A 19,390-nucleotide genomic window follows, 5' to 3' on the forward strand; every position below is an offset into this window, starting at 1 on the left:
TTGAAACTTCTAGGAAAAATGGAAGTTCAGCCTGCATCATATATTCTTTTAAATTCAGTATCCCCTTGTTTTTGAAGCAGGCACTCTGCAGAGTGGTGTAGAATGACTTAAAATTTAGTTTACAAACATAATTTACTGGGAAAGAATGTATTTCATAAGTTTACTCCTCGGGTGCTCCTGTCATGAAATTGGAAAAGGTGTTATTGATGCAGCTTTCTGAATTCAAGATCAAATATGTCTACCTAACAAAAAAAAAAATAAATCCAAACTCTTCCCCCCCCCACCCCCCCCCACCCCAGCTGTGTAAAGATAAAGCTTGTCTGACTCTCAGAAGACAAGTTTTCTTAGGCATGCTGCTGATAATGCTTTTAGTACCTGTGTTCTCATTATGTCATTGGCAGTGGTGGAGGTAACCCTTTAGTCTCAGCTGTAGTGTTTAGAAAGGACATATGATACATAAGTGTATGGTAGCTCATGCTTGGCTAATAATCTCTCACGAGGTGATAAGAGACCTGGCTGACAAGAATGAGTAACCCTAAGCATTTTTGCTTGGATCATTCAGTTGTCTAGGGTTGTGGAGACATGCATTGAAGAGGATTGCATTTGTTGAGATGGACATCATCCTTTCTTAGCTTTTCAGAGTAAAAATATACATGCAGAATGTTTGTTAGCTAGAGAAATACTAATTAGCTCATTCTACAGGGATTGGCAGAAGTGTGCACTGAAGATTGCTCATTTAAGCACAAGTAGCCCTTATTTTCGTTATCTTGTTCATCACAAGGAGAGCGCATCAGTAGAGTAGGTAAAGCCACTGCCAGGAAAAACACGGCATTATGTTGTGTATTTCTAGGGGAAAGCACTGTAGGACATATAATGTCAGTGCTGTGTTTCCATCTTTGGAGGCTTTTATGGATATTGGATGTCGTAGTTTCATGCCAAGTACTCTGAAAAAGTTTCCCTCCTTCAGTCCTTTCAAGAGCTGAAGTCAATGGTACACTTTCTTGTTTGATTACATTCTGTAGAGCGTCGAGGCCTGAAGAGAATGTATTTGTATCTTCTACTATTTCATTTTGTAACAAACTTCTTGATCTAGCATAGTGCTGAAAATACGTAACAAAAATTCTTTCTTTATTTCTTTATACATTAATATTAGAAATTTATTTGGTAACTTCAATGTTGCTCTTATCTGCCAAAGGCAGTGGAAAGAGTTTGTTTTTTGGTGGTGCTGGTTCTTAAGCAACAGACATGTTCTTATATTTGCCATATGAAATCTATTTGTTCTTTATCACGACAATGAGGTATCATGAAATAGATTGCGTAGTTCTGGTTTTTTTGTGCAGTCTTCTACAAGAGGATTTCCAGAGATGCTAAGGAAGTTTTAGTACTGATGTCTTGTTGCAAGTGGTTTAGACTTTAGCTTTATGCTGTTGAGGAGCCTTCTGAAACTCCTTCCGTAGTAGTATATTAATAGTATTTTTTTATTAAGTTTTCATGTATCTTTTTGTCTGTGGCTTAAAAAAAACACCAACCAAGACATAAAGACTATTCAGTGAGCCAACTGTGAGTGGAGACAGTGTTCTGGTGGCTCTTCTATAATGAGATACAGGGTTTCTGCTAAATAATTAAGCTGAGGAGAAACACCGATTATTTGCCTTCATCCAGGATAACACTTGAAAAAATACCCAATTCTAGGCTTCTCATTGCTTTGCATGTTGAAAATTTTTGCTAAACTGAAGCCAAAACTTGCCTAAATACATACTTAGCATTGTAACTCTATGTAGTTGAAGATGTATTCACACAGAGGACATATGGTTGAACAGTATGTTAGTTCTGAAATTCCCTGACTTTGGAGGTTTTTTGTTTGAAAACTGTTGATCTTTTACTACCTTTTTTTTGTTCTTGTTGTCTGAAAGTTATTTATCTTCTCAAATCATAATAGAAGTGCAGAACTGAAAATGCAATGATTGTAGGAATGATTGCAAACAAAACTTTAGGATAAAAGGACAAATCCTCCTGAAACTCAATGAATGTTGAATCGTGTCTTAAACCATAATGATATCATGTAAATTTATGGAAATCATACAAACATTTCTTGCTTCAGAAGACATGGCAATTTGTTCAAGTTATATCTGGTATTGCTTCATATTTTTCCAACTTGTTTTCAGACTTGGAGTGGAGTTATTAAGAGACGGACAGAAACGAATAAAAAAAATAAATTTTCCATGGAGCCTAGAAGTTCTCATAAGAAGTAACTTTTAAAAGAAATTACTTGAATATTTTTCCTTTATTGAAGCAGTAGAAAGTTGGATGTTACTTTAGTAAAAATAGTAATGACTTCACTTTGTTAACAGTGTACTCTCATGTTGCCAAGACGAGGACTGAAGTACCCATTGAAAAGTGAGAAGCAGTGTCAGCCTTAAAGCTCCACATAACAGCATATTAAATTTCATCCTTGTTGACCTTGAAGATTTTTCTGAATAGCTACACTGAAAGTATTTTAGGATAAGACATCTTGCACTCTAATAACTTTTAGCGTATGCTTCTTGTGTCATCCAAGACAAAACTGCTTTTGCTTCCAAACCAACAGAGAATGAGAAGCTTGGAGTGAGGGGAAGTTATGGTTGGTTTTACGGGGGAAAGAAACATTTATGGGGGAAAGAATTCATTATTATGGATGAATAATGACAGGACCAGAGGAAATGGTCTGAAGTTGCGGCAGGGGAGGTTTAGATTAGATACTAGGAAGAATTACTTTACTGAGAGAGTGGTCAGGCACTGGAACAGCCTGCCCAGGGAGGTGGTGGAGTCACCATCCCCGGAGGTATTTAAGAAATGTGTAGATATGGCACTTCAGGGCATGCTCTTGAGATCTTGAGATAAGAAATACTTGCTTTGTGTAACCTGTTTTGAGAATTCTTTTAAGTTCAGGAAGGGGTCTTTTACCACTTAAGTTTCAAAAGATGAAGCCTATTTCATCTTTTTGCTTGTTACCGTAAAGTGAGTCTGTTACTGGAGGTGTTGATAAAACCTGTGCTCCAATTCACTGGAAGCCATTTCACCTTTGGCTATAATCTCACATTTCTGGCTGTGTTATTGTGATGACTACTTTCTACTTTCTTAATTTCCCAATGATGTTTTTACCTGATGTGATAATTCTTTTCTTTTTGTTCCCAGGACCCAGCTTTTAATTTGTCTTTGTTGGTTTTATTAATTTTTCTGAAACAATAAGCATTAGTGTATTTCCACAAAAATCTGGTATCTTTAAAAACCTTGTTTTTCTCTTTATAAGGTGAGAGGACATTCAAGTGTGACCACTGTGATGCTACTTTCAAAAGAAAGGACACATTAAATGTTCATATTCAAGTTGTACATGATGGACATAAGAAATACAAGTGTGATCTCTGTGACAAAGCTTTTGTGACACCCTCAGTCCTGAAGAGTCATAAAAAAGTGAGTAGAACAATTCTGTCATTCCTTCTGTCCGCTTAAGGTTGTGACTAAAGACAAAATCCCCAGATGCTTCTGCATTTCTGGCTTTTCAGTAAAAAGCTGTGATGGTGCTAAACATTCTAAAATGCTTATTGCAATAATGGGGTCGGTGGTGGCATGCAGAATCTGCAGCAGGTGCATATGTATAAATTGTGTGTAGGTTACTCCAGCATCAGGGTGGGACTTGCTGCACTGCTCTTACCATTCTCCTTTCCACTGATCTCTGCAATGGAATTGGGGTAAACTTTAGAGGAAAGCTTGCGCACTAGTTTGGCCTGAGGTAAGATTTATGTTACAGGGAAGAAATGTGAAGCAAATAATTGAATCAAGAACAAATCTGCTGAGGAAAATCAGCTTAAGTGTTGCCACCAAATGCAGATTGTGAGAGTTTGATGAAAAACATCGTGTACATATTATTTGCCATATAGTATGCACTTCATATATGCATGTAAAATTGCAATAACAAAATTGAGTGTAGCTGAGTTACTTAGTAAAATATTTTCAGCATATGATTATGATGAGTACTGTGCATTACATCAGAAATCTGTATTTAAAATGTAAGAAAAAATGTAATGAAGTCTTTCATTGTCTCTCCAACTCTGTAAGACTCTCCCCTGTCTTACAGGTGTGGGAACTAGCACATGTCTTTGGAGCCCAAATCAAGATACTGGCAGATGGCACTTTTGAATTCTCTAATGTAGTGCACAGCACTGGCTCCTTAATGTGTGTTTGATTTTTAACATATTTATAGATTGCAAAAAGTAATGGAACCAACTAGGAACAAAGTCTCTTCGGTTTCTTTTGTGATCTTTTAAAGGTCTTGATCTTCCGTTAAATGTATGTTAATACATTTGCTGTCTGTGTGTCTTCAGTCTGTTTTAAATGCTGCTTGTCTCATATTTAATATGCATTGTTACTTAGTAATTATAGTTGCTGGAAAATAAAGCTGCCTGTGATTGAGTGACATAAGTTTATCTGGGAGAAATACACCTTAGTTACACAGCTAAGTGGAAGATTTTCACCTGTGCATTAGAACGAAAATGAAATGGGGTTGCCTTTTTTGTAGACTTCAGTAACATGATTGAGATTCAAATAACTTGGTTCATCAGTTGTTGTTCGGTCTGTGAAATCAGTTGAGTTTTGCTGTAATAAAGAGAGAACTTTATATTATAGGTTACTCTTCCTCTCTTCTATTACTTTTAGAATAAGGAGTATTAAACCACATTTCTTTTTAAGCCCGACTATGTTGGCCTAAGGAACTCAAAAATAAAGGGTATAGAAAATAAACTTGTGATTTGTTTCTGATTGTATTCTTGGGGAGCAAGACTTTAGGAAGGCATAGTATCTTTTATTAGACAAATTGATTTGTTTGGAAAAAATAGAGTGCTTTTCAGAGCCGCAGTCCTTTTCATCCTTGTATACTTGTTTTTAATCACTTGAGTAACAGACCTAGCCTGTAATGCCAATACATTGATTTCAGATTAACTTTTTTGTGAAGGGTCTTGCCAAGATGGATCATAACATCCCAAAATGAAAAATATTACCTGGATTCACTGACGACCTCTGCATAAACTTTTAAACTTTTGTTCCTCAGATTCCTTTCTAAAAAATGCAGTATGACTTAGTATTTTATGTTAAAAGTGGCCTTATTCATCTATGTAGTTGTGTTTTAATGGGAAGCAGCTACTGTTTATCGTTTATCACTATTCTTTCTTTGACATTCCTTCTTAACTGTAATTACTATTGTTTTGTGCTGTTGTCAGACTAGGACTTGCTGTATGTTTGTGGGCCTTGTAGTTGTAATGTATTGCTTCTGGAAATCCTTTGGTTTTTTAGTTGTTTGGAATGAATACCAGGCAGCTGTCTGTCTGGTATTCCTCAATGTTGCTGTTGGAGATATAAGTGATTTCTAAAGAACTCTATCCTAATCAAGAGGGATTTAACATTCATGTCGCTAATGTCAGGGAATGAAAACTCTGCAAGTCCGTCTAGTATTGAAATGATATTTCATTTATTCTTCTTCAGCTTAAGCATATGTACTATGTGAGGTAAAGTTTTTATAATGTAATGAAGAATTTTATATCACTTCAATGTCTTTCGTAAAAATAAGAATTAATTTCCTTATCTGAAGAGAGTCAGGTGCAAAGCTTGAAACCTAAATAGCCAACTGTACAAATAATTTAATGTTTAATTCGCTTATGCCATTTAAATTAACACTTATAAATGAAGTAATCAAAAATTCTCTGCTAAAAGAGCATTCACAGTTAAAGTTATTCAATAGGCTGATAAATCTTCAGAATTGGGCATTGAAAGTACAGTGTGAGAAATGATGAGAACCTATGTATGTAACTTACTTCATGGTGGTCTGGCTGTTGACTGCATGGCTCAGATGGGAGAGTTGTGGTTTTGGTTTTTTTCCCCCATTTTGAAATATTTCTTATATCAGCAAGGTGCTCTAGCCTTAAAAGCTTGATTGCAAAAGATAAGCTCAGTGTATGATTTAGTGTTGTTGACAATTGCAATATACGTCTCTTGATCAATTCTCTAAATGCAATCTGATTCTAGGATTTATTACAAACTAGATAGGATCCAGTATGCAATTTGTGTTGACTGAAATCACTGAGAACTTGCACTTTGAAGTAGTGCTGTTTGTCATACCTCAGATGAACTGATGGCTGTGTTTCATTCCTATGAGACACTCAGAAATCATACACACAAATCTCCATAGAAACATTTTAAAGCTCCAGTTCAAGTTTTCAACAGGGAAAGTTATACTGCGTTAGGTAAACTCTTTTCACTACACTTCATAATGTAATAAAAATTCTGTGAAATTATAAGCTTAAAAATAGACCTATTTATGAAGATTAATTTTATTAGGTAACAGAATTATTATTTGCTGTATAGAAACCACTATCACAGGTATCAAACTGAAGAACAAGTGTCTTACTCTTGGAATCATGAAAATACACAAAGGTGAAATGTGCCCTTTTAACAGTAACTATTTAGGAAATAGTAAACTTGGGAACTGAAAAGCCAGTTTATTTTGCCATTAATAATGAAATTTGTTTAGAAATTTTAAAAGAAAATTGAAAGAACACTTACACCTAATTCCTTAGAATCTCTGCCTGATATGATGGTATAAAATATATAATGGAGATAATAGTGGTCAATGTCAGTACAGTTAAAATATTCCATATTTCACTTCTTTTGAAGCTATGCTGAAGCTTTCATTTTTGTCCTTCCCACTACATGTAGACTCACACAGGAGAAAAAGAGAAGATTTGCCCGTATTGCGGACAGAAGTTTGCAAGCAATGGAACACTGAGAGTTCATATTCGAAGCCATACAGGTACAGTGTTGTTTATTGTAATGAACAGAAGACTTTCTAAATGTATAACAAGGTATCTGTAAGTATGTCCACAGTTTGTCCATCTACAAACAGTAATCAAATTTGCAGGTGGGCCTAAGAGCATCTTTTTCAGACATTTTACCTGCTTAACTGGATTATCTTCTCAACGGTAATTATACATGAATGTGTATATATGAATATTTATATGTATATATGAGTTCATTCATCTCTGCCACTTCTAGGGTGTTTTGAAACTCTGATTTCATATTAATGTAACTTCTGACCTTATCACAACCTACATGTTACCCAAATGTTTTACCTTGACCATGCTTTAACTCAAAATTTATTTTCTGTTGCAACATCTGACTCATTGCATTGATCTTCTAATATTCCTGGGTCTGAGTTATGTAACTTTTTTTATATTGCCACCCAGATTGCATTACCGTTTGCGTATCCTATTATATTTGTGCTTCTGTGAACACTGAAAGTACATTAGTTGTGTTGTCATGTTGATAGGTTTTGTTTTGTGACCTTACGTTTTCATTTCAAATAAGCGGCAGGCAAGTGAAGGGCATTTCTTTGTGATGATTTGTTTCCAACATAAAATGGTATAGATTTGCCTTTGGCAGTCAAAGCATCAGTTAACAAATAACCTTCTTATGACATTCTATTCACTTTGCATAAGCAAATTTGGTTTGCAGGGAGATGACAGAATTGGTGTGTTTAATCACTTGGATTTCTACTATGTTTGTAAAAGTCTTAATCATGTCAATCTATCAAAACCACCTGTTAAGATTACAGGTTTTACTAGTTTTTGATATATTGTGATTTTTGGATTTGACTGCTATAGACACTAGCAAATTTTTATCCTGGTCTTGTAGTCAGGATAAAAGACTAAAATTGACTTCTATCTTTATCTCTTATTCTTTACTAAATTCCATGTTTGGAACATTTATCCCTCATAGCAGCTGTATAAGAATATATACATATAAGCAAGTGTATATGCATTCTGCTCAGATGGTTTGCATACACTGTATAATCTTAGACACAAAAGACACTGAAGGTCAAAGCTGGCAAGACACAGAATCACAATGCAGCAGTTAGGTCCGTTCCTCCTCTTTATTCTTGTTTTTTCTTCTACAACTTCACCTTATCAACTCCTTTCAAAGTCCTTCCTGACAAGTCTCACCTGTTCTGTTTTTCTCTTCAGTCTTCTGTCCCGTAAGCTATGGGTTTCTCTTCTTTTTTTTTTTGCCTTCCTGAAGATGCAGAGAAGAGGAAGGAAAAAAAACCAACCACCCAACACTTATGGAGCACGTGGTATGAGGATTTAAAGAACACTTGGGGACTGTGCCTTTTGGGAGGACCAACAACTTACCCACCTGGGCTGTGCTTTAATGAATCTGGTAGACAAGAGTAAAAGGAAGCAATTCAATAGTATTGTTAGTCACTTATCACATCAGTCCAGCCTTCTACAAATATGACTGCCTCGATTTCTAATCTGTGCTAACTTTTTTATGAAGTTATTTTGCAGTTTTAATTATAGCTATTTCTTTACCTTACCTTGTCCATCCAAAGAGGAGCTACATTACCCTTTAATTTTCTGATATTTTGGCATACTAGAGTTTCATGAAAACTTGGACTGTTACAAGTTGGGGTTTTTTTTTCCCCTAATGCTTAAAGGAATATTAAAATGTCACTCTAATTCTTCATTAAAATCTCCAAATTCACATTCCAATGTTTCTTGCAGGCAAGTCTACTTTATTGCCTTTACTAGAGTGGTACTTTTATTTTTCCGTATTTCACAGGCCTTTTCCTTAAATGTTAGGTATGTTTTTTTGAGTGCTGTCAGTGTTACACATCAGTTTGCACAGAGTAGAAGGGCCCTAGTTTTTCAAGTTGATAGCGGAGATAGCTCTTGGGAAAATGCTTTATAGCTGTCTGAGTGAAAATGCTTTTCACACATGTGCTGCTACCAGTAACATTTAATATTTTGGCGCTCTCAAGCAGGCTTTCCTAAATTTAGGAGTTAAGCTAAGGTGAGTTTCATGAAACCACACACCAGAGACCTCTAACCTTGACCATAGAGCCTTGCAAAGTTTGTAGGCACTATTATACAAGAAACAGTAAGCTATGACATTTTGAACTTAATAGAAGTAGAAGGGCACTGAAGATTTCCAGTACACTTGCAAATTAAACGTGGTGGGAGAAACTACCTTGCCAGGAGATGATACACATTGGAATTAGGGGAATACGCAGTGTGAAAGCAACTTATGAAAGAATAACGCTGCAGAAGGAGGGAAACTTTCAAGGCTTCTTGCTTTACCTAAAAAGCTAGAAGCATGCATTTTCAAGAGTTACTCATTCAGGAAAAATGCCTTGCTAAATTCATTTGTAATGACCTGTGATAAATAAACTGATCCTTTCCTCTTCTAGTCTAGCCGCTGTTGTGATGTCAATCACTTTTTTGGTGGAGAATTTTGTGATTCACATTCTTCACTGTGAGAATCAAGTGAAATGCATTTTTATGGTTGTTTTTGATGCCACTCTGTTATGGTTGCTGACCATTTCTCAATTGTCATGATGAAATGGAGGGGGGGAAAGGTGGAGTTGTTGCTAAGTTGTGACTTGTGGTTTGAAAAAAAAAAAATGTAAGTTATATGGCAAAGTGCCTTATGTGAAGTTTGGTGAGAAAAGGCTGTAGTTAGGTTCATGTTGTACTTCTGGAGAGGTGGTTTTGACTTGTGCTGTACCTGAAGACTTCAGCCAAGTTGTTCACGATCATGATACATGCAGACTAATAACAAGAGGAAATCATCGTTCAAAGTTCAGTGGGCCCGAGGAAGCACAGCTTTCTGAGGAATAGCTTGCATCATTTACAAAGAAAGTAAGGGTAGCTGGTGAACAGAATCCGTGTTGTCTGCGAATGGTACAAAAAAGTTGAGTACTCCTTTGATGGCTTTTAGTAATAAAGTTTGCTACATTGTGAAAATTGTTGTCAACTTTTTAGGGATTTTCTGAGCAGTAAGAAGTTTTCAGTTCATCAAACAGTGGAACCACAAACTTATCTTACTCAGTGATGGACGTTTGGTTTCTAAATGTTGCAGTGTTGAATACTTCATGCTCTTGATGTCTATTAAATCCTGTGGTTTTGAATTAATCAATTCAAAACTGTGCCCTCTTTTTTTTCTTTTTTTTTTGGTCAGACTTCAAAGTATCACTTTTCATTCTGAGATAGAGGTGAAACAACCAGCCACTGTCTGTTTTCAAGAGATGATTCATCTTTGTGAATAAGCCTTCAGCTGGGGCTAAGCTTTCGGTACCACCAAGCAGTAAACCATAAGTGTAAATATTGCAAAGACCTTCATGTCTTAGTCATTACAGCTGATTAGATTTGAGGTCCTGTTGCAGTCATTTGTGTTATCCCATTTTCTGTGCACGTGGTCAGCTAGACTTTGTTTTATTAGCTACTTTGAATAAGAGGCTTTGTTCTGTATTTACAAAATAAAGCCAGGCAGAGTTCTTTCTCAAGAGACTTGTATATCGATTTTTATCCTTTTTTTTAATTTATAAAGCTGTTCTTTATAAAAACCAAGGTTCTTGGTTACCCTCCTGCTTCTGCTTTGGAATTGTACTTTTGATATGCTTAATAATCCGTATACAAAAAGAGAAGCTCAGTGGGTTTCTGGCTTTTATTTAATACACAGCATGTGTTCTTACATATTGCTACTCACAGACGTATGCACGCTTCCTCAATAAGCAATTTTCTTGCCTCTTTTATCTTAGAGTAAGACTCTGTAAATGAGCCCTAACAGTACTTGGCCTTTTGCAGAAACTGAACTGGTTTGGGGTGAGTGAACGTGTCTGCATGTGCATGTATAGAGGGAAGGGGTTGATGTTTGCATCTGAACCTTGCATATTGCTCTGTAATTCATCATCTGGGTTTCCAGCCTTGGCATGACAGAGGCAGCGCTCTGTAGGTCAGCTGAAACACTATAGCACATTCTCCCTCTGCTGTATCCTGTTGGTTTATGACTTCTTAGGGTCAGAGGGAGCTGGGGTTAATTCAGCAAAAGAATCCTCTGACTGTGATATAAATTCCTTGGCTAGTTCATAAATTGTAAAAGAAATTCTATGGCCTGCTCCTTGGGCTTGAAAACTGGGAGCCAGGAGGTTAATTACTTCCCTAAAGTTTCAAGCAACTTTCAGTGTTAACAGTTACTGGCTTGCAGTTTGTGTAGCTTCGCTTGACATAGACATAGCTATTTAAATCTGTTAATTGCTGTCTGGGGTGTGTGTTTGTGTGTGCTTGTGTAATATATATATATATCTACACACGTGTATTTGATCTGTCTGATTTTTATACTGTTACTTTCCTAATTAGTTGTATCCTAATCCCTTCCGTCTTTGGGATCTAGCACATCAAGTTGTGCAACAGTGAAAGTTGTTGTGAGGTATTTTATATTTGCAGGTAAATTTATTACTGAGTTAAGAGACTCAAATGTTTTAACTGTACTCCATTATGTAGGGACTGGTGAGAGACCACTAATGACCATACATGTCTTCCAGAAAATTCTTACACATGCAAATATAGGTTAAAATGTAACCTTACTTTGCTTTTTCTATCACAGTTAGTCAAAGTTCTGATAAGTAGCCACTAACATAACTATGACTTTATATCTTGCCCGGATATATGACTGCACAGGTTGCCTGGACAGGTGGTAGATGCCCCATCCCTGGAAACATTAAAGGTTGTGCTGGATGGGGCTCTGAGCAACCTGATGTAGTGGAGGATGTCCCTGCTCATTGCAGGGGGGTTGGACTAGATAACCGTTAAAGGTCCTTTCCAACCTAAACTGTTCTATGATCTGTCCTAATGTTTTCTGAAAAGATTAATGTTTCTATTCTAAGCCATTTAAAACCCATGAATTAATGTGGCATTCTTACATGTTATATTCTTTGGTATGTGGAAAAAGCCGTTTTATTTTGTAAGCACGAGGTGAGAAGGTTCTTTTTTGTTACCGTATACATGAGTAAAAGATAATACCATGAGATTACATTAAAACAGCAAAAAGCATTCAGACCATGGACTTCTATATCCTTTGTGTCAACACAGTTAAGCTTACCTTTTCAATTTCCATTTTCATAATTAAGACTGTTTCATAATCTTGTGAAAACATTTCATCATACTGGTCCCCTATAACTTTAGGTGCTGATTGCCTTCTTGAGATGTCTCTGCATTGAGAGCCTGATCTTATGGTCCTAACTTTGCCATTGTAGTCACATTTGTACAATTTGGTTAAGCATTTGAGCATATTTAAAATATTTAAGGTCCAACTATATAAAAATCTAGGTCCATATTTGGCACTTCCATGTAAAAATTCCTGAGTAACCAAACAAAATATTAGTTGTGGGGTTATAATAATAAAAGTCTTTGGTTATTAAACAGTAGTTCAGTCATCTATGGGCATAAAAGACTTCAGAGTAGTTGAAGGAAGTAATGAGTTGACATACAGTATAACTCTTGTTTATTGCTGTGTAAAATATGTCTCTAAAGTTTTAATAGCTAAACAGGCAACTATTTATTCATGTACATTAGAAATAATGTACAGCCAGGATCCTCATCCTAGCAAATCTTCTGGTAAATTATAAGTAATTTATATTTTCCTACCTTAAAAAAAATAGATAAAAGGGAAGCTCGAAGGAACTTTCTTTTATATCACAATGGAGTATGTGAAAAAATGTATCTGTATCTAGTCAGTGAACAGCTTGCAAATGTCTACAGATAGGTTGTTTCTATTCAATAACTTATAAATGATCTCTCTTTTATCTACCGAATTTAAAGGAGCTTGCAGAAGGCCTCAAAGGTAAGCATTCTGCATTTCTAAACCTTTCAGTTTATACATCATTGTCCTATTTATCTCCAGACAACAGTTAAATCTTTAAAAGTACCTGTAAAGTTTCATGCAGCTGTCAGCTTCTTGTTGGCTGCTTCCATGAATGAAGAAATGTTCTTATAAGGGATAGATTATTTGAATCCTAGTGACATCTTTAGATCAAATGAAATACTGATTGAGTAATGCGTTTACTTTAAAAGATTTGGTTGACCATTGGGTTCACCGAAGTCATAGATTTTAATGCTCCATTCATGGGGAAACCAAATTGCTTAATTTGATAGATGCAAAGAATGAAACTGTTTTATTTTTTAAAGTAAGTGTGTTGGGTTTTTTATTTGTGACTAAAATCTTAATACCACTGTAGAACTGATGAAAGTCTGTAAATAATTAATAATGGTAGTTCAGGCTTTACTGTACAGATTCAGATAGCCGCCTTATTTTGTAGGGTCCTTTACTAGTCTTTATAATTCATTTAGTTACAAATAGCTAAAACCTAAGTTATATCATGATAATTTTTATGGACCAGATAGGGCAAACATTTTGACTATTGGTCTTAAATACAAGTAATCTGAATTCTCTGAATAAACCCAAAACTTTGCAGAAAAACCTCAGCTGTGAAAAAATACTGCTTCTGCGCCTCAAAGAATAAGGCATGACTAAGTACTTCCAAGAAAGAGTGTTAGTAGAAAAAAAAAATGGTTCAAGCAATCTGGTTTTCCCTTATTTTGAGAAGAATAGCGTTTGAGTTTTTTTCTTATTAAATATGTGTCCATTTTTAGTGAGTGGCAAATGCATTTGGTTGACTCATAAAAGCAATTCTAGTTCTCCCTTCTGCCTGGAAAATACACAAGTATTGGAGTTTGGTTAGAAGACATTCACAAACACACGGGCTGAGTTTTGTTGATCATCAGTGAGAAAAAAAAAAAAGCAGAAATATTTAATTTCTTCTCTTTAGAGTCTGCCAAGTTTGAACGTTGGTTAAAATGAAGAATGAGTAAGAAATGTGTCTAATTGACCCATACCTATGTATTGTCTTTCCATTTCTCTCAGGCAACAGGAGTTTTCTCAGAGCAGTCAAAGAGCTGTCCCTTCCTTTATCTGGCTGACTATGAGTGTAGAATTACGCATATATTTGATGTTTCTGGGTCTTGTCTCAGCTGACATCCCCAAGTATTGTGTCTTTCAAACTACAAAGTTGTTTGGTTCTTGGCAAGAGAAAGCTACTCCTTGGTGGGTACTTCTGTACCTTCTAAAGTACTGAATTTTGAGTGTTTAATGGTTGAAAATTGGGCAGGCCAGAACGTTGTGTATGCCAGATCACTGTTTTTTATTGTCTAGTTCAGATTAAAACTAGTCCAGGTGTTGTAAAGAGAGCAGCTAGCTGCTGCAGTTTGCCAAGTTTCTTGATTACTCTCCCATTATTTTCCCTTCCTAGAATCCCTGGTCAAAATTATTAAAAAAGCTTGAGAGACCTAGGGTATTAAATGCTTTTGAAAATGCTACTTGGTTTCTAGGAAACTGTCACATCTACACAAGAGGAAATTCTATTATTTTGAAGAAATGTTTGTCTTCTAAAGGACCATTTGACATGCTGTACAACACCAAGGTGGTGAAATTTACTGAATATTTTCTTAAAGTGTCAATATTTAATCTTCATTCAATAATTGTTTTTTCAGCACTTTCTAATTCAAGTTCTGTTGAAATCACTTTGTTCCTTGAGTTCCTATTTCACTTAATTTTAATTCCTGATGAAGTTCTTTTCATGTAGGAGAAATTCAGTTCTGTGTACTTAGGCTTCTTCTGTCTGTGTGTGTGTGTGTGTATGTATGTATTTGCATAGTGCATTAACTGAATTCTGTACAGTTAAGGACACAAACTTCCTTTTTAATTTGATGGGAACACTATATACAGAGCAACAGCAGTTGAGGATAAATGTGTAAAGCTGTCACGTGCTCTATATGAACAGTTAATGTTCTAAAGCATATGTCACAGATTATAGTTTTGTTATATCCGTTAACCTTTTGCCCATCCTTACTTGCTGTTGAATGCTGTCATCACCCCAGATTATCTCTGACTAAAAAAGTCTTCTTGCAATTCCCATTCTGGGCTGCCCTGTTGATCACCTGGTATGGAGTGTTGCATGTGTGATCCAGATGGCCCCCTTGCCTCCAAATTCCTCCCCAGGTGAGCTGCCTTTTTTCCACCGCAGTTGGGCAATGGTGGAGTCTACCTTCTTCCCCTCTCCCCTACCCCAGTCAGAAGTTGAGCCTTTAAAAAGGCTTATACTTAACTGTAACTGTTACAAAAATTGACATTTTCAAATAATACACTCAAATTTCTTTAAAAAATAATATATATATATAATCTTCTAATCTTTATAGTAAGTAGTTCAGCATCTGAAAAAGAGCTATATTTAGAAGATGATAAATGATCTGTGGAAGATTCTGAGGGACCATATTGCCATAATAATGTTAATTTCTTTTAAGAAAATAGAAGAAAACAATTCCTTTAAGTTACACATGCTGCATATGACCTGATGTTCAGTGCAGTCTGTCATAAGTCTTTTTTTGATGTTTGTGAGTGCTGACCTAGACCAGTGGCACTGAATACCACAGCTGACCAAGCACAGACATATTAGAAAGTATAGAAAAAAACCTTGATAATTTTGCTGTGTAATTAAAATTCTTCATTTCTTAATACAGCAGTTTAGTTCCAATAAAGACACAAAGCCAGGGATTTCATACATAAAGGCTAACGTACATACCTGACAATCGTATATAAGTGACCAAGCAACCTGCATGCGAATGAGGACAGTAAATATGACTTCAAATTTAACAGAATAAAATAGAAGTAATGCTCATGTAGTTTGAAAGAGCTGTGTGAGACTGCTTCCAAAACTGAATGTAGTAGTTCATCAAATGCACGCTTCAGCATGCCGTTTACCTTCTTCTCATTGCCTCTGTTCTTTTTTGGTTTGTGGTTCTCTTCAGACCTTTTGTTCCTGTTTTCGCATTAGGACTATTTCTATGTTGCATGTTTAATTTGGTGGGAATATATTTGCCACCTGCAAAGTACATATTTGTTTGATTTTACTTGAGGTCATTGTTTCAAAGTAACCACTAACATTGGTGTTTATATCAGGTTTCTTCCTGATTTTGTAATTAGCTTTTTTTGTGGCTAAACTGACTAGAGAGAATGCAAAATACAGTGTGAAAATAGCAACACATGAGACTAATTTGAATTATTGTGTCTCCAAGTCTTTATTAAATGTCTAGCTCTACCCACTGAAGTCTTGTAAAACTAATACGTATTTTGTTTTGTTTCTTAATTGCTTTACTCTCAGGGGTATCAGAATTTGGGAAATCTGGGTGCTAAACTCACTGTAAATATTGCCTTACGGCACCTTTGATTGCAAATGTCTCATAGGAAACTGTCCATCCTGAGTTGAACTGGAATGGAAGAATCTGGTGTTTAGCTTTTTATGCTACGTTAAGGTCTAGTAGGTATTGTGATCTCAAGCTAGAGATGAACACACTTGAGGAAAAAAAAGATATAAATTCTATCATGACATGTTTTCAGATCAAAATCCCATATGGTTTTCAATCATGGTATTGGTTTTTGTAATCCTTGTATTAGGGTTACATTTATTTTTATTATGTTAAAAGCTTTGTTTTTGTTCATACGAAATCTGGAAGTAGAATGTCTAGACTTTGAATTATATTAAATCCACTGCAGTTTATCCACGGATTATTTATTTGGGGTTATTTGTACAGAAGTGCCATTAATGTGTTGAGCAGTTTGTTCTTGGACAGCAAGGACATAACAGTCAGCTGTAACTTGAGGTTAAACATCGCATTTGTTACATCTGTCTTACTTGAATGTTTTGCTATTTTAATGGCGGTAATTGTTCTTAGTTATTGTTGCATTCACGACGTTACTTCTGGGCATGTTGACTGGACAAACTGTCAAGTTAAGATGTATTTAATATGCCTACTGGATTTTGATACTGTACTGAAGAAGAAAGCCTGCTGAAATGTTTTAGTGAAAAGGGCGGATTGTAGTCTCAGAGTTGCGAGCAACAACATAGAAGGTCAGGCCTTTTTTTTCCAGATATTTTCCAAATGTGAAGTGTTAGGGTTAAAGCTTTGTAGTGTATTTGGAAGTTAAAAGATTTTGCCCCTACATTATCCATATTTTTTTATATAAATCACATTAAAGGCTCCTGATACAGCAAACAGAGAAAAACATGTATTGCCAGAGGGCAGTTAATTCAGTTCTAAGACAACAGTCAGGCCCTTTCCGGAGAGCGATTCATTCTTTCTTTCTTTTATTCTTGGGATTTAGAACAACTAGTTAAAATTAGACATAATATTTTCACATGGCTGGTGTCAAATGAGGGGAATCTTACTCTTGTTCACAGATCAAATAATCTTAAAATACGAGTATTTTTTTTATTTAAAAAAAATATAAATATCCATATATTTATTAAATAGTGGCACAAACTTGTCTATGGACTGGTTAGCAAGACTAAGAAATTTATTCTAAGAAACATGGCGGTTGCGAGCATAGATTTGTTGGCCCACAGTTAATTTTATAAAATCATAAAACTCTTTGAGGTAGAAGGTCAGTTATGCATTTAAAAGCTGTGTATTCACAGGGGAAACCGTTGTTTATGTAAGCACAAGAGCACTTGTATGTATTTTGGGCATACAGGCTACAAAGATCAGGTGAAAGAAAATAACGTAAGAGCAACAGTAAAGTTACTTGGGGTCATCTTTTTGGTTGTTTTGCTGACAATTTTTAATGGCACAAGTGCATGAGAAGTTGTTTATATAATTTAGAAAAAAGAATGTTACCAAGCATCAATATCAAGTCAGAGTTTGCAGTCTGTGTTACATAGGAAACTCGATTTTTGGAACAGCAGAGATTTTTGAAAATTTACAGTACATAGCAGCTGCTTGAAGCCAGAATTTTTTCAGGTGTAACGTGTTGATATGAAGTCATACTGTTGCCCTCTACTGGCATCTGCTGAAAGCTCTTAAGAACTTATCAAGTACCATGGTCTCCATGGTTAATTTCTGAAGCACACTGTTAATCCATTTCAGACAAGCTCAAAGCCATCCTTTGAAAGCAAAAGTCTTTCTCTTTAAGGAGACTCGAGAATGGGGGAGAGAGGGAGGGAGGGTACAACTCCTACCTGTCAACACTCATCTGCTTGCAAACTGCTGAGCGCTTTAACTTCTACATTCAAAAGCCCTAAAACATAAAAATGTCGGCTGAATTAATTAAATATTTGAGTACTGACAACTGTTGGAGTGTTTGAATTTCGGAGGCATGGATTAAAGACATCGAGGGTCATGAGAGAGAGTATCATATTTCAAACTGCTCAATGAAAACACAGATATAACACAGCACTTGTTGTCATCATCCAAAAAAAAAAAAAGCCAAATTCACACAATTGTGTGAATTGTGCTTTCTGAGAGAGATGGCAGAATACAGAAGAAAAACATTTGTATTTCAAAAGTACTTTGCTACACAGTTTTTTGCTCTTGTCATTAACAGTTATCTAAACAGTAATAAAAGACAGAAAAGAACAGAATAGTTTATCTACTAAATAATTATTTTTCCCTTATCCCCATACTTAAATAATCGTCTAATCTCAGCTGCCCTCAAATCTCTACACAACCTGGCACTATATGGAGATATAACAACAGTGGCTATCAGTTGATCGGCTGTACTGTATTCACAATCAGTCTTTCTCAAGAGCTGTTTCTGTAAGCTGTCTCCGTTACATACTTTTTGTGATCCTTTGACATCTTGTTCCCAAGAAAGAAAATATCCAGTATCTTCCCTCTGAGCAATCATGGAGGAACACTCGTGGAGAAAAGATGAGGGATGAGGCTTCCTTTCTCCAAGTCAGGACTGTGGAGCTTTAACTGCTTATCTCTGTTACTGCCGCTCTCTTGCACTCTGATCTTTGGCATATCAGTGAAATATGTCTGCTGTTTTTTTTTTTTTTTTTTTAACTGTAAAATGTAGTTAATCTTACTTACCTGTTTTCCAGGATTGAGTATGAGTGTTAATAAGTGTTTGACATTTGGATTATGTTAAATCTCTATACACGCAAAGATTCTTTCATGAACAGAAAGCTGTGTGTTGAGTTAGTAGAATAGGCTTTACTTAAATTGTATTTTCAAATAAAGGTCTGACACACCTTCAGCATTATGATTGACTAGAACAAATTCCCTTTGGTTAATAGATAAATAGTTACTGTGTGTTAATTCGTTAACTCTGTTTTTGTGCTAGAAATAGCCTGATATTTGCTCTTAAAGTGTTGCATACAGTAAGAGGAGGCAATGGACTTGGATTCCAGCAGATTGCCTAAGAAGTTAAAAATGAAAATGCCCTTGGGGAATTACAAAGCTTTATCACTTCTTCCTAATCATGGAGCTACCTTAGAAACTCTTCACTCTTTGATTCTGAATAGCTCAGTATCCACATTACACTAATGTGAGTTTGAGAAAATCGATGCTAAATGACACCAGTTTAATGGAGCATTAAACTAAATACCTTTTAAGATATGGGATGCTGCAAGGGAGAGGCTAAGATCCTTCTAGTTCCATTTCAGTCATAAATTGCAACATAAAAATTGCAG

At 35.7% G+C, this 19,390-nt stretch overlaps 1 protein-coding gene across 4 annotated transcripts in view; it reads left to right on the forward strand.

Annotated features, from left to right (window-relative positions):
* Positions 1–19,390, forward strand: part of PRDM5 (PR/SET domain 5) — an 84,197-nt gene that overhangs the window by 44,932 nt on the left and 19,875 nt on the right. For all 4 annotated transcript variants that reach the window (XM_074154676.1, XM_074154677.1, XM_074154678.1 and 1 more), the window contains 2 exons: positions 3,290–3,450; positions 6,745–6,838. In XM_074154676.1, the coding sequence (XP_074010777.1) occupies positions 3,290–3,450; positions 6,745–6,838 (255 nt within the window). The remainder of the gene's footprint in view (positions 1–3,289; positions 3,451–6,744; positions 6,839–19,390) is intronic.

This window comes from Numenius arquata, chromosome 10, assembly GCF_964106895.1.
Source record: "Numenius arquata chromosome 10, bNumArq3.hap1.1, whole genome shotgun sequence".
Lineage (NCBI taxonomy): Eukaryota > Metazoa > Chordata > Aves > Charadriiformes > Scolopacidae > Numenius > Numenius arquata.